A 12,397-nucleotide genomic window follows, 5' to 3' on the forward strand; every position below is an offset into this window, starting at 1 on the left:
AAGGGGACAGAAGTCAGTGCTGCCTGGGCCCCCCACTGGGCTCCAGCAGTGGCCACTTGGTACAGCACGCTCCCCAGCGCTCCCCAAGCCTGATGCCTCACCATCAAGACAGCCTGCACCTGCCCTGGTGCCCAAGTGCCTGCTGGCCCTGGGGGCCTGAGCTTCCCTCCTGTGTCGAGGGGTGACCTCACCACCCTCCAGCCTCTCTGGCTGGCAGCCATTCAGTCCATCACGTTTCCACTTTCTGCTTGTTTGCGGCGAGGCAGGCGGTTTACATGAAAACAGAGAAACCTAGCCTGTCTTCCCACCCTCAGGATCCGGAGCCCTCCCCCAGCTGGGCGCCGGCCAGCCTCCGGGGATTGCTCTGTCTGGTGCTGGGAGTCGAGGACCAGAGGGCTGCCAGTTCCTCCTCCTCCTAGCTGCCAGCTGTCCTCTCTGTGTCCTTTGTGGCGGGCATGAGGCATCCCTGGGTCCCTTTAGATGGACATACCCCACCTCCCAACATGCTGCTTTGCAGGGGCGCAGCCCCCTGCTGCCTCAGAGTGGCCCCTGCAGCCTGTGTCCACCCTTTCAGACCAGGGCTGCCCTGAAAGAGAAAAGCTATTGCACCTGGCTCACTCCAACCCTTTGCTTGGGCAGAACACCCACATGTCTCTAGAGCTGGCCCGTGGTGTCAGGGCAGGGTCCCTGCCCGTGCCCCCGTGGGGTGGGGCCACTGCCCTGCCTGGTGCTTGGCAGGAAGAGGCGTGCATGGCCTAGAACTCCTGGACAAGAAGGCGGGGCCACTCCTGCCCTACCTCTTAGCAGACTTTGCCCTGCACCACATCAATCTCAGGGCACTTCCTGCTGGGTGTGGGCCGCTCTTCCCTGGTGGGTGGGATGGTGTCCTCCCCAGCCCGGATCCTGGCGGCTTCCCCTCAGGGTCCTCTCCAGGCCCTCCCTTCCTGAGGCAGGCAGAGCTTCCTGGTGAGTACACGTGGGGGGCCTCCAGAGCAGGCCTGAGGAGCCCCTGAGCAGCCAGCCAGGGAGCCCACAACCTCCAGGGGACTTGGATCTGGGCTGCCGGCGCACCAGCCAGCCAGCACTGGGATACCCACCCCGCTCCAGCCACAGCTTCTGCATCGCAGCAGACACAGGCAGTGTCCTCACTGAGTCAGCTGGGCCCGCCAGACTGACTGGAGGTGGCTCCTGGGGAGCTGAGCCTGAGGCTCATTTGGGGACACCCAGGTCCTGGCCAGCATGCAGACCAGGCCTGTCCTCTGCAGCCAGGGAAGGGCTGTGCTGTGCTGCAGGTCCTGGGACTGCTCAGGCGTTGTGCTGGGCCACCGTGACACCAGGCCCTCACCCTGTGTCCCAGCTCACCCCCATCCTACAAGATCCATGAGGCCACGACCTGCTGGGGGACAGCACATCCTCCAGGAAGACCACAGAGCTCATGAGCAGCCAGCTGGCAAGCCAAGAGCGCTGAATATGCAGCCGAGATCTCCCGGCCACCCTGTCCCCCAGCCAGGAGGCCCACCTGTCCACAGGTAACTCTGTCTGCCAATGAGGTCACAGTGGGCACATTGCGCAGTTGGGGGTGTCCTGGCCAGGGGCAAGCAGGCCAGGGCAGGGGTTGGGCACCTCAGGGAATGGCCAGAGGCCTTTGCCAGTGTGGAGGGGTAATATAAGCCATTGCTCTGTTGGAATGTGGATCTTTTTGCTGGACGAGAGGAAATTGTTGCATGGTGTAAGACAAAACTGACCTGTGTGTTTGAAAACTCCTGGAGGTGGAGGACTGACCACAGCCCTCCAGGTGGGAACCTGGCCAGGCGTGAGGGTCGAAGGCTGGGGCCAGGCTGGGATGCACCCAGGAGCGAGGCCCGGCGGCAGGAGATGATTCAAGGAAGTTCAAGAGGCCATGGTAACCTGGAGACACGCCACCCTTCTTCCAGGAGTAGGGTCCTTCTCCAGTTCCAGCAAAACCTTGGGGCGTTGAACATGTGACATTGTTTTTTCCAAGCTGTTGGTGGGTCCTGTACAGAAATGCAGGATTAAGATGTGTGAACATTGCTAACTCCCTCACTAGCTGATGGTTCTTGTTGGTTTTGCTAGATTCCTTAGGGTGTTTTCGCCAGGCTCAGTAAGGGCGTGGGACAATGATGTTGCTTCTACCATTCCTGTGTTTTCTTGGTCTCATTCCACTGGCACCAGCCCCACTGTCTTTCTGAAAGCAAGCAGGGGTGAGAGCCCTGGCATGGAGCAGGGCACCCCCCCCACCTGACTCCCTTCTTTCATAAGAAAGTTTGTTGTTACGATTTAGCTATTCGAGGGCCCGGCGGCGTGGCCTAGTGGCTAAAGTCCTCTCCTTGAACGTGCCGGGGTCCCACATGGGCGCCGGTTCTAATCCCGGCAGCTCCAGTTCCCATCCAGCTCCCTGCTTGTGGCCTGGGAAAGCAGTCAAGGACGGCCCAATGCTTTGGGACACTGCACCCACGTGGGAGACCTGGAAGAGGTTCCTGGTTCCTGGCTTCGGATCAGCACAGCACCAGCCATTGCGCTCACTTGGGGAGTGAATCATCAGACGGAAGATCTTCCTTTCTGTCTCTCCTCCTCACTGTATATCTGACTTTGTAATAAAAATAAATAAATCTTTAAAAAAAAAAGATTTAGCTATTTGAGAGGCGGAGAGAGAGAGGTTTATCCACTGACTTACGTCCCATATGGGCCAGACGGAACAGGAGCTCTGCATCTGGGTCTCCCACACGGGGGCAGGGGTCCAAGCACTTGGCTGTGTTCCATTGCCTTCCTGGCTGAAAGCAGACCAGCCGGGACTTGAACCTGTACCCCCGGGAGGTCAGCATGGGAAGCGGCAGAGTAAGCTGCTACACCACAACTCTGGCCCCATGTAGAAAGATTTTAATTGTGGATCACAATGTTTATTTCTCGTATCAGCTTTGTCAAGCTATGTCTGTCAAGAAAATTTCTCAGCCTCATGTGAGGCGTGACCCGGGTTTGCACGAAGCTGTATCTGCTGTTCGCTCTCGAGCCCTCTGAGGCCTGTGGGACGCAGCTTGCCCTGCAGCCCAGGCCTTGGGTTCGGAACTGTGCTGAGAGTGCTGCCGTCCTGTGCGTGGAGCAGGCTCCATGGCCCTTGTGCTTTGGCAGGACCCTTCCCAAGGGTGTAGGGTGCGTGGCGGCCCCCGGGGGTCCACCACAGGCTTTCATTGCCACCATCCCTGCAGCAGGATTCCCAAGGGAACTGGGGGCCACATTGCGAGCAGCTGGGGCAGAGGCAGCAGGTGGCCTGGAGGCCATCCATCCAGCAACTGTTAGGAACTGACCCTGACTGCAGGTGCTCGCTGGAGCTCCACACCAGCCCCGACCCTGCGGAGCCAGAGTCATAGCCCGGTGACCCATGGTGTGGGCCTGGGAGAACCCAGCTGAGCTGCAGGGGGCTGAGTAGGGTTCCTGGTAATAGATGCAATGCGGCGTGGTGCCCTGGGGAGAGGGGGCTGAGGCGAGGGCAGGGCTGAGGAGAGAGTGTTTAGGGGGGCTGAGAAGAGGAGCCTGAGGAGAGCAGGGCTGGGGAGGGGGTGGCAGGGAGAGGGGCTGAGGGGGGCTGATTGGGGTATGCTGAGGAGAGAGCAGAGGAAGCATCCGCTCAGGCTGGTCAGGGCACCCATGTTGGAATCATTCTCTTTACTGATTAGTGTTCAGAACAGTCACCTCTTTCCTGGGTGACTGTGGGATTTTCAGATTGCATTACAAGGTCTGGGATTGAGGCTGTGTGCGCGTGTTCCCATCCCTTAGGACTGGGCTCCTGATTCGGCCCTGGCCTCCGCCGGGTGCAGGCTGCTCGGGCCGCTGGGTTAGTCGTTGCTGTCAGTTCATGTCTGTGAGCAGAATTAAGAGGCCTCCGCTTTGTAAGTATGAAGACGCACTGTGGGTACAGCCATTTCCCTTGAACGTCAGGACAGTTTGGCCTTGCTCCTGGCTGTAACACCACGCCGCCCAGCAGCATCCGCGCTCTCACTCATCGTATTCACTCACACGCGCAAAATTCCCAAAATAACAGTAACAGCTGTGTGATTACAGGAAACAGCTTAAGATTTTTAAAGATTTGTTATTTTTAAATTTATCCATTTATTTAGTTATTTAACAGAGTGACAGGGAAATAAGGAGTAACAGACAGCGGTCAGCAGATCAGGCCAACGTGAAGCCAGGAGCCAGGAGCCCCCAGGTCTCCAGCCTCGTCTGCTCTCCCAGGCGCCTGAGCAGGGAGCTGGATCAGAAGTGGGGCAGCAGGGACTAGAATCCGTGCATTCTGGCTTCCACACGTGTGTAAACAAAGCAGTGTTTGGAGTCTGGGAGAGGATTTTATCCTCTTTGTAAAGCTTCCTCTAAATAAAGTTGTGATAACCACACAGATATTTACACTATTCTAAGACCAAACTTGCAAAGCCAGCGTTCGCCCGGCGGTCTGCCCGCCCCACCTGCCCCTGGCCGCCTGGCAGCAGGCTGCTGGCTCTGCTGCGGGAAGCAGAGATTGTGTCCGACACGCATGGCTCTCCTTACTGGGTGGCTGGCGAGCAGCAGTGTCCAGGGATCCCTCCTCCCCGAGGCAGACCCCGTCCTCACCCCGGGACTCTCCCATCTGCGCCCTGGCTTGCAGGAGCAGCCCTGCCCAGAGCCTTGCCGGCTCTGCCCCCTCCATGCAGCGATCCGAGCAGGGGGATCCCTGGGCATGTCAGTGACCCTGCTAGATCCTGCCAGGTCCCAAGCCCACATGGTTGGTGCAGTTTCAGCAGGTGGCATCCAGGGACGTCCCCCGGGTGGCCAACACTCCGGCTCCTGGCCACTGCCTGACAGGAAGGACTGCTGTGTGTACCTGAAGTCCTCATTTCCAAGATTCCTGTCTGCTCGTGTAGCTTTTCCACAGTATTTGAAAGGCAGAGAGAGAGAGAGAGAGAGAGAGAGAGAAAGAACGAGCCTCTACCTGCTGGCTCACTCACAGACACCTTCAGCAGCTGGGCCTGGATGGAACTGGAACTTGGCCAGGCCTTTCCTGAGGCAGCAAGGCCCAAGTACTTGAGCCATCACCTGCCACCTCCGGAGTGCTCCTTAGTAGGAAGTGGGAGTGGGGCCAGGACTCGAGCTCAAGAGGGAACCCAACCACCATGCCACACAGGTGGCCTGGTCTCACGTCTCGCAGGAGCCGTGTGTGTCTATTGTGACCCACCGGCCGTATCAGCTGCCACTTCCAGCCTCAGGAGGAAGTGATTGGAGAGGCAGTGGGTAGGCTTGGGCATGGGACCAGGGACACGGAATGGGGCAGGGAAACTGCCAAGTGTCATGTTCCCAGGACCCGGGGTGGGGGTACCTGCTCCATGGGTTCCCTGGGTGGACCCTGGCTAGGCAGCAACTTCCTGGATCTACCCCAGCAGACTGTCTCAAGTCAGCCAGGCTGGGAAAGAGGCAGGGATGTGCCCCTGGGGAGGACTGTCCCTTGGGCAAGGGAGCCCTGCCTCTCTCCCGTCAGAGCCCGGCTGCCCTGAGTCCCTCAGCCTGGAGCAGGTGTGAGCTGCCCCAGGTGCCTGAGCTGGTGGGCATCCTGGACAGGAGAGGGCCATGGCTGACCAAAAATTCAGGGGTCAGTCTCTCCCACCTGCCTCTCCTGGCGAGCAGCCAGGGAGCCCCTCTGTCAGTCCCATGGTGTGCAGACCCCTAGGCCAGAGCCAGGGTCTCAACAGGGGCTTTGGGCAAAGGCGAGGCCTGCCCTAGGGGTTTCCAGAGCCGGGTTGCTTTCTGTGGGCAGGGAGCAAGAGAGCTTGGGGAGTTGGGGGGGAGGGGCAGCCTATGGCCCTACCTAGTGTGCTGCCTGTCATGGACAGAGGAAGCATCCTCGGGGGCTTTTGCACCATGCACAGCTGCCCACTCCCCTGCCTCTGTCCTGGGGGGCAGGTGGCAAAGGCAGCACTGGCTGCTGTTGGCCCAGATTCCTGCCTCACCCCTGCTCCCTACCCCAAACCACTTATTGTGAGCCCAACCCCCCAGGGCTTTAACGGCAGGGGTGCATCCAGGGCTCGGAGGGTCCCCAGATCACAAGGAAGTGGCGAGACGATGGCAGGGCAGGCTGGCTGCCAGAAGCGCCTCCAGCCCCTGTTGTGCCCTTCCTCTTGTGCCCCTGTTCCCACTACCCCATCACCCCCTCCTACCACCTACCCCTTCTGTCCCCCATCCAGGCTACCTAGTCTGCCTTCAGACTTTTCCTCAACAGCCACATGCATTTCTCTGTTTCTATGAACTTTTGTATTGGAAATCTCAAATGCCTGCCGAAGTGGGGCGTTCTGGATAGAGACCCTGGTGTCCCACTCTCCCAGCCCCACAAGACCACCTCCTACCATGCACTCTGTAGAGCCACCACCAGAGTGGCAGAGAGCTCTCTGGGGATCGGGCACCATTGCCCTGCCAGTGGGGCACAGCCCCTCGCCCCAGGTCCAGAGCCCAGCCTCACGACTTTGGCTGCTGGGCAGCACCACAGATGCAGTCAGCTGGCACCAGGAAGGACATGGCCCCAGGAGGGACAGGGCAGGAGAGGGAGGCTGCGGGCACAGGCCCCAGGGGCCACACCACAGCCTCCCTCCTGACAGTGCAGGCTGGGCAGGCCAGGCAGGGCTGCCTCCCCGCGGCTTGCACGCAGCCATCCTGGCTGTGTGGAGAGAGGAACAGAAAGTGCAGACGCTGAGGGCGCTGATGGGGCAGGGCACATGGAGAACCCCGAGGTCCCAGCCTCTCTGTTCCTCCTGCTGTCAAAGCTGCGTCTGCAAGCAGGGCATCCCGCCCTGAGCAGCCCCAAGCCAGGTCAGCAAGGCGCAGGCGCCAAAATAGTCATCAGGACAGCTGGGCCACCAGGCCGGTTCCAGTGTGGGCACTGTGGACACGACACGGCCACTGGCCGGAGTGTTAGAACAGGGCCAGGCTGGCAGTGCCGCGGGGCAAGCCATCACTCCCAAGCCAGCACTGTCAGAGCACTGGCCGCTCCCCTCCAACCAGCTCCCTGCTAACATGCCTGGGGAGGCAGTGAAGACCCAGGCCCGTGCGCCCCGGCCACTCGTGTGGGAGAGCCGGCCTCTGGCCACCGACTACAGCTGGCCCAGCTCTGACTGTGAACTAGCGAATGGACAAGTTGCTCCTTTTTCTTTCATTTTGTCTCCTTTTCATTTGAACACACCTCAGCACGGTGGTCACAGTCACCATTCCGCGCTCAGCATGGCTGGGGTCAGGGTGAGAAGGCAAGGGCCCACTGAGGCTTCCTGAGCCTGGCATGTGCCAGGAAGCCGGCTCCTTGGTAAAAACCCTGATCCCGAGAGGGTATAGGCGCGGCCAGTTCTCCACAAAGGAACCCAATGCCCAGAAGCGCGCAGGCACTGAGACCTGGGTGGGGAGGCAGGAGATGGCTAGAGACAGGGAAGGGGCTGGGGAGGGCGCCAGTAGGAGGCTGGGCAGAGTGGGCAGCAAGCCCAAGACGCCAAGCCTTTGCCCAAGAGAGGGCTGGGCCGGGCAACTCTCACCGGCTGCAGAGCCAACCCAGCAGGGGCGAGACAGTCGCTGTTGGCAGGAAGAAGGTGAAGGGAACGGTGGGGGGAGGGGACTGTGCACGAGGCAGGCTGGGTGGGCTTCTGCAGGTGGCACTGTGTTGGTGCTGCACCCTGAGGGTCGCTCTGCCAGTCCCTGACACTGCAAGGGGGGCCAAGCCACCACTGAGCAGCACCCCAAAGGGGTGAGGGGATATAGAAGCCTAAGCCCTCAGTCCCAGGCAGGAAAGAGGAACACCACCCCCAGACACCCAGACCAGGGACTCCCCATGCCAAGCTCCGGGGCAAGGAAGGGGACCTGCTGTGGACTTGTGTCTGTGGGAACAGATAGCAGGTGGGACTGGATGGGGCAGTGGAGAAGGGTCTGCAAAATGGAGCAGACAGGGTCCCACACTTTCCAAAGCCCCTCAGGTCTCAGGTGAGAACTGAGCAGAAGGGGCGGGATCTGCTGGAGGGGTGGGCCAGCCAGCATGCAAGTGTGTCGGGTGCCATGGAGCCCTTGGCCTGAGTGAGGGTGCTGTGCCTGCCAGGGCCCCAGGGGAGGCATGCGGTGGGCTGGAAGGAGGAAGCTGGCAGGCAGGCTGAGCCGTGTTGGGTTTTGCTTTCTCTCCAGCTGCGTCCAGAGTAAGGGCTCTGCCTCCCAGGATGCTGGTTCCGGGGTGCAGCACAGGATAGGCACCCCACTTCCCCACCAGAAAGTCCCAGGTCCAGGCTGGCCTCCTTGCCGACCCCCATTGCTAGCCTTGAGGAAGGCAGAGTGGAGCTGACCTGAGGGGCGGGACCACTCAGCCAAAGGCCCCACCCACCTAGGGCAGCCCCTGCCCTATCTCCGCTCAGACGCCAGGGAGCTGAGCCTGGAACACAGAGCTGTTACAGGTCAGTGCCAAGCCCGAGGCCACATGCTGGGATCGAGCTGGGAGGGCTGAGGGGCTGTGAGGGTGTCAGGGAGGGTGGGTGAGGCTGTGAGGGTGTCAGGGAGGGTGGGTGAGGCTGTGAGGGTGTCAGGGAGGGTGGGTGAGGCTTTGAGGGTATCAGGGAGGGTGGGTGAGGCTGTGAGGGTGTCAGGGAGGGTAGGTGAGGCTGTGAAGGTGTCACGAGGGTGTCACTGTGAGGCTATGAGGGTGTCAGGGAGGGTGGGTGAGGCTGTGAGGGTGTCAGGGAGGGTGGGTGAGGCTGTGAAGGTGTCACGAGGGTGTCACTGTGAGGCTATGAGGGTGTCAGGGAGGGTGGGTCAGGCTGTGAGGGTGTCAGGAAGGGTGGATGAGGCTATGAGGGTATCAGGAGCGTGAGGCTGTGAGGGTGTCAGGGACGGTGGGTCAGGGTGTCAGGGAGGGTGAGGCTGTGAGGGTGTCGGGGAGGGAGGGTGAGGCTGTGAGGGTGTCAGGAGGTTGAGGCTGTGAGGGTGTTACTGTGGGTTTGTAGGGAGGGTGGGTGAGGCTGTGAGGGTGTTACTGTGTGTGTCAGGGAGGGTAGATGAGGCTCTGAGGTTGTCATGATGAACTTGCAATGTTGGACTTGATCGGGGGGCCTGTAGGGCTTTCTAGGAGAGGCGTGTCCTGGTTTGGGTGGTAGGGGAGGCTATGAATGACATTGGCTGGGCAGCTTGTAATCCAGTGTGGTGCCCCTGCCGCTCGTGCTGGCTGGTAGCTTGGAGAGTGTCTGTGGGCTGGCATGCCCACTGTCCCTTGGAGCTGGGCTGTCCTTGCACAGGCCCAGCTGGATTCTGTGTCCCTTTCTGCCCCTACTGGGACCGCCAGGGGCATCGCTGGGCCAGCAGCAGGCGGTGGGGAGGGCGGCTGCCTGGCCCCCAGGCGCCCCCATGCCTGGGCACTGCACTCTAGAACATTATTTCCCTCTGTAAAAAAAAAAAAAAAAAAAAAAAAGTTTTGTTTCTTATTTGAGAGACAGGGTGATCTGTGCACTGGTTCACCCCTTAAATACTTCCAACAGCCGCAGCTGGGCCAGGAGCCTGGTGCAGCATCTTCTCCCTCAGAAATCAGCAGGGAGCTTGGACCCAAGGGAAGGCCTGTCTCCTCTGATGTGGCCTGTGTGTCCCCAGCCCCGGCAGCAGCCTTCTTCCGCCGTCTGGGGGAAGTGACTGGAGAGGTGGGGGGAGGAGGGGCATACAGGCAGGGGTGAGAGTGGCCGCCGCCCCCACCGTGTCTCCCACACATGCTGCTTGGGCAGCCACTTCCTGCGCAGCCCTGATGGAGGCTGCTGTCTGGTGGGGAGCGAGGAGCTAGCTCACAGAGGGGCCCTCCACTCTGCAGCCTGAGGTCCCTGCGCAGAGAGCCAGCAGTACAGCAGTGGAGGCAGAGCCGACCAGTCACGGCCCTTCCTCTGCCCTGCTGCCTGAATTTTGTGGGGGCCCTGGGCAGATGTTACCTCCCAACCTCGGTGGTCCCCAGCTGCCCCTGTGCTGGTAAACCGCTTAGCTTTCCCCCACAAAATCCTAGGCTGTCCTGAAGGTGACCCCAAGGTCCCCAGCAGCCATTGGAGGTGGTGGACAATGCGGGGCCCGGGAACCTGCTGACCACACCTCCCCCAGACTCCCCCAGCCCCTGAGGGGGAGTAGTGGGGGTACCCACCCCTTTCCCCAAGGCAGCCCCTGCTTGCCCAGGCCTGAAGGCGCTGGCAGTGCCAGCTCCCTGCAGGCCGACAGGGTTCCAGCAGGTACCCCAACCTCAGTGGGGGGGTCACAGAGCATTGTTGGGGCTCCAGGGGTGTCCTTGGGTTGGCTTGCCTCAGCGTCTCTGAGAGGCCTGAATGCCACGTGGCTCCCCGCTCCCTGCCGCAATTTCACTAAGCAGCTGGGGTGGAACCCACACTAAGGCAGGATACAGATCGGCCGCCCTGGGATACTGAGCCACCCTCCTGTAGGACACCCCAGTGGACCCAGACCAAAGCGGGCAGGGTAACTCCTGGACACCTGCCAGGAGCCCCAGGCTGTGACATGGCTAGGCACTCACGGTGGGGGTGGGGAGATCTACAGCAGGAGGGGATGCCCATCCTTGGCTTGCCTGCCAGTGCGGGGTGCACAGGCTGGGGTGGGGCCCTCTGAGCTGAGCCCACCGACCAGGGAGAGCCAGGTGAATTCAGCCCCTCCTGCCTGCTGCCAGCAGTGGGAATAGGAGGGGGCAGGGCAGAGGGCCTGGCTGAAGGCCTGGCCTCCCCCATGCCCAAGGGAGGGGTCAGAAGGTGGGGCCTGCCCAAGGCTGACTTCCGGCTCCCACCCCACAGCCCCGGGACCATGAATGACACCTGTAGCTCCGAGAATGTGACCTGGCCAGCCTGGCTGGAGCGCGTGGTCTTCCCCAGCTACCTGGGCACACTGCTGGTGATGGGCCTGCTGCTCAACGGGCTGGCGTTGTGGGTGTTCTGCCGCCGCATGCAGGGCTGGACGGAGTCGCGCATCTACATGAGCAACCTGGCGGTGGCCGACCTGTGCCTGCTGTGCACACTGCCCTTCATGCTGAGCTCCCTGAGCCACACTTCTGACACGCCACTGTGCCAGCTCTCCCAGGGCTTCTACCTGCTGAACAGGTACATGAGTATCAGCCTGATCATGGCCATCGCCCTGGACCGCTACGTGGCCGTGCGGCACCCACTGCGAGCCCGCGGGCTCCGCTCCCCACGACAGGCTGCTGCTGTGTGTACCGCACTGTGGGTGCTGGTGGCCAGTTCCCTGGGGCTCCGCTGGCTCCTGGGGGTGCAGGAGGGCGGCTTCTGCTTCCGGAGCCACTCGGGACACAGCCTGCGCACCTCAACATTCTTCTCGCTCCTGGGTTTCTACCCGCCGCTGGCCGTGCTGGCCTTCTGCTCCCTGCAGGTGACGGCCTCCCTGGCCCAGAGGCCCGCCACCGGGCCGGGGCAGACAGAGGCCACCCGCAGGGCCGCCCACATGGTCTGGGCCAACCTGGCCGTGTTTGTGATCTGTTTCTTGCCGCTGCACGCCGTGCTGACGGCCCAGCTGGCCACGGACCTGCAGTCCTGCGCCACCCGTGTGGCCTTCAGTCGTGCCCTCTTTATTACCAGCAAGCTCTCGGATGCCAACTGCTGCTTGGATGCTGTCTGCTACTACTACATAGCCAAGGAGTTCCAGGAGGCGTCCACACTGGGCAAGCCACTCAGCGCCAGGGCCCACAAGAGCCAGGACTCCCTGTGTGTGACCCTCACCTAGCAGCCGGGCCTCCTGCGGGGCGGACCTGGCCGTCCGCCAAGATGGGGTCTGAACTCTCTGGGACAGTGGGGGAAAGGGCTGTTGCTGCCCTGGAGCGGGGTAGCACGCACTCCCAGGAGGGGGCACCAGGCGGCCTGGGCCAAGGGGATGGTAGCACTGTCACGACAGAGCTCTCTGTGTCATCCATGCCTGAACAGGGCCAGAAGGAGGCAGAAGGTGGGGGGCCCCCTTGCCCGGCTCTCTCTCCCCTCCCCCTCCATTTCCCTCTCTCTGCCTCTGTCTCTTTTCTTACCCTCCTCTTTCCTTCTCTCCTTCTCTGGGGACAGGGGTCTGAGTGGTGGGGGGCACCGTGTGCAGCAAGGAAGCTCAACCAGAAACATCAGGTCTGCGGCCACCTGTAAGCAGGAGCCTTCCCGGGGCTCGGCCGGGTCTACTTAGGCTCAGCACACATACGGAGGGGAGGGCACCTGATCCCCAGTGCCAGGACTCCGCCCCCCAGTGTCAGTACTCCCTGAGAGCCAGGACACTGCCCCCCAGTGTCAGTACTGCCCGAGTGCCAAGACGCCCCTTGTGCCAGGACTCCACCCCAGTGTCAGGATACCCTGAATGCCAGAACCCTAGTGGATGTCACTTATATCCA

The 12,397-nt window shown here is 61.4% G+C and overlaps 1 protein-coding gene across 2 annotated transcripts; it reads left to right on the forward strand.

Moving 5' to 3' along the window:
* The first annotated feature begins 879 nt into the window (after nt 1-879).
* GPR35 (G protein-coupled receptor 35) lies at nt 880-11,777 on the forward strand. Of its 2 annotated transcripts, none has more exons than XM_058665213.1 (3): nt 880-966; nt 1,358-1,529; nt 10,818-11,777. In XM_058665213.1, the coding sequence occupies exons 2-3, from the start codon at nt 1,381-1,383 to the stop codon at nt 11,755-11,757; spliced, it is 1,089 nt and encodes a 362-aa protein (XP_058521196.1). In that variant the 5' UTR covers nt 880-966; nt 1,358-1,380; the 3' UTR covers nt 11,758-11,777. The 2 variants fall into 2 exon arrangements, with proteins under 2 accessions (XP_058521196.1, XP_004597516.4); XM_004597459.4 differs by having other exon boundaries at nt 884-966; nt 1,266-1,529.
* Nucleotides 11,778-12,397: the final 620 nt, after the last annotated feature.

Source organism: Ochotona princeps, chromosome 5, assembly GCF_030435755.1.
Source record: "Ochotona princeps isolate mOchPri1 chromosome 5, mOchPri1.hap1, whole genome shotgun sequence".
Lineage (NCBI taxonomy): Eukaryota > Metazoa > Chordata > Mammalia > Lagomorpha > Ochotonidae > Ochotona > Ochotona princeps.

Bases quoted from the DNA above. Each gene is read 5' to 3' on its own strand.
- GPR35 (XM_058665213.1), top strand. From the start codon at position 1,381: ATGAGGCCACGACCTGCTGGGGGACAGCACATCCTCCAGGAAGACCAC. The intron at 1,530-10,817 runs GTAACTCTGTCT...CCCACCCCACAG, and splicing joins GGAGGCCCACCTGTCCACAG to CCCCGGGACCATGAATGACA.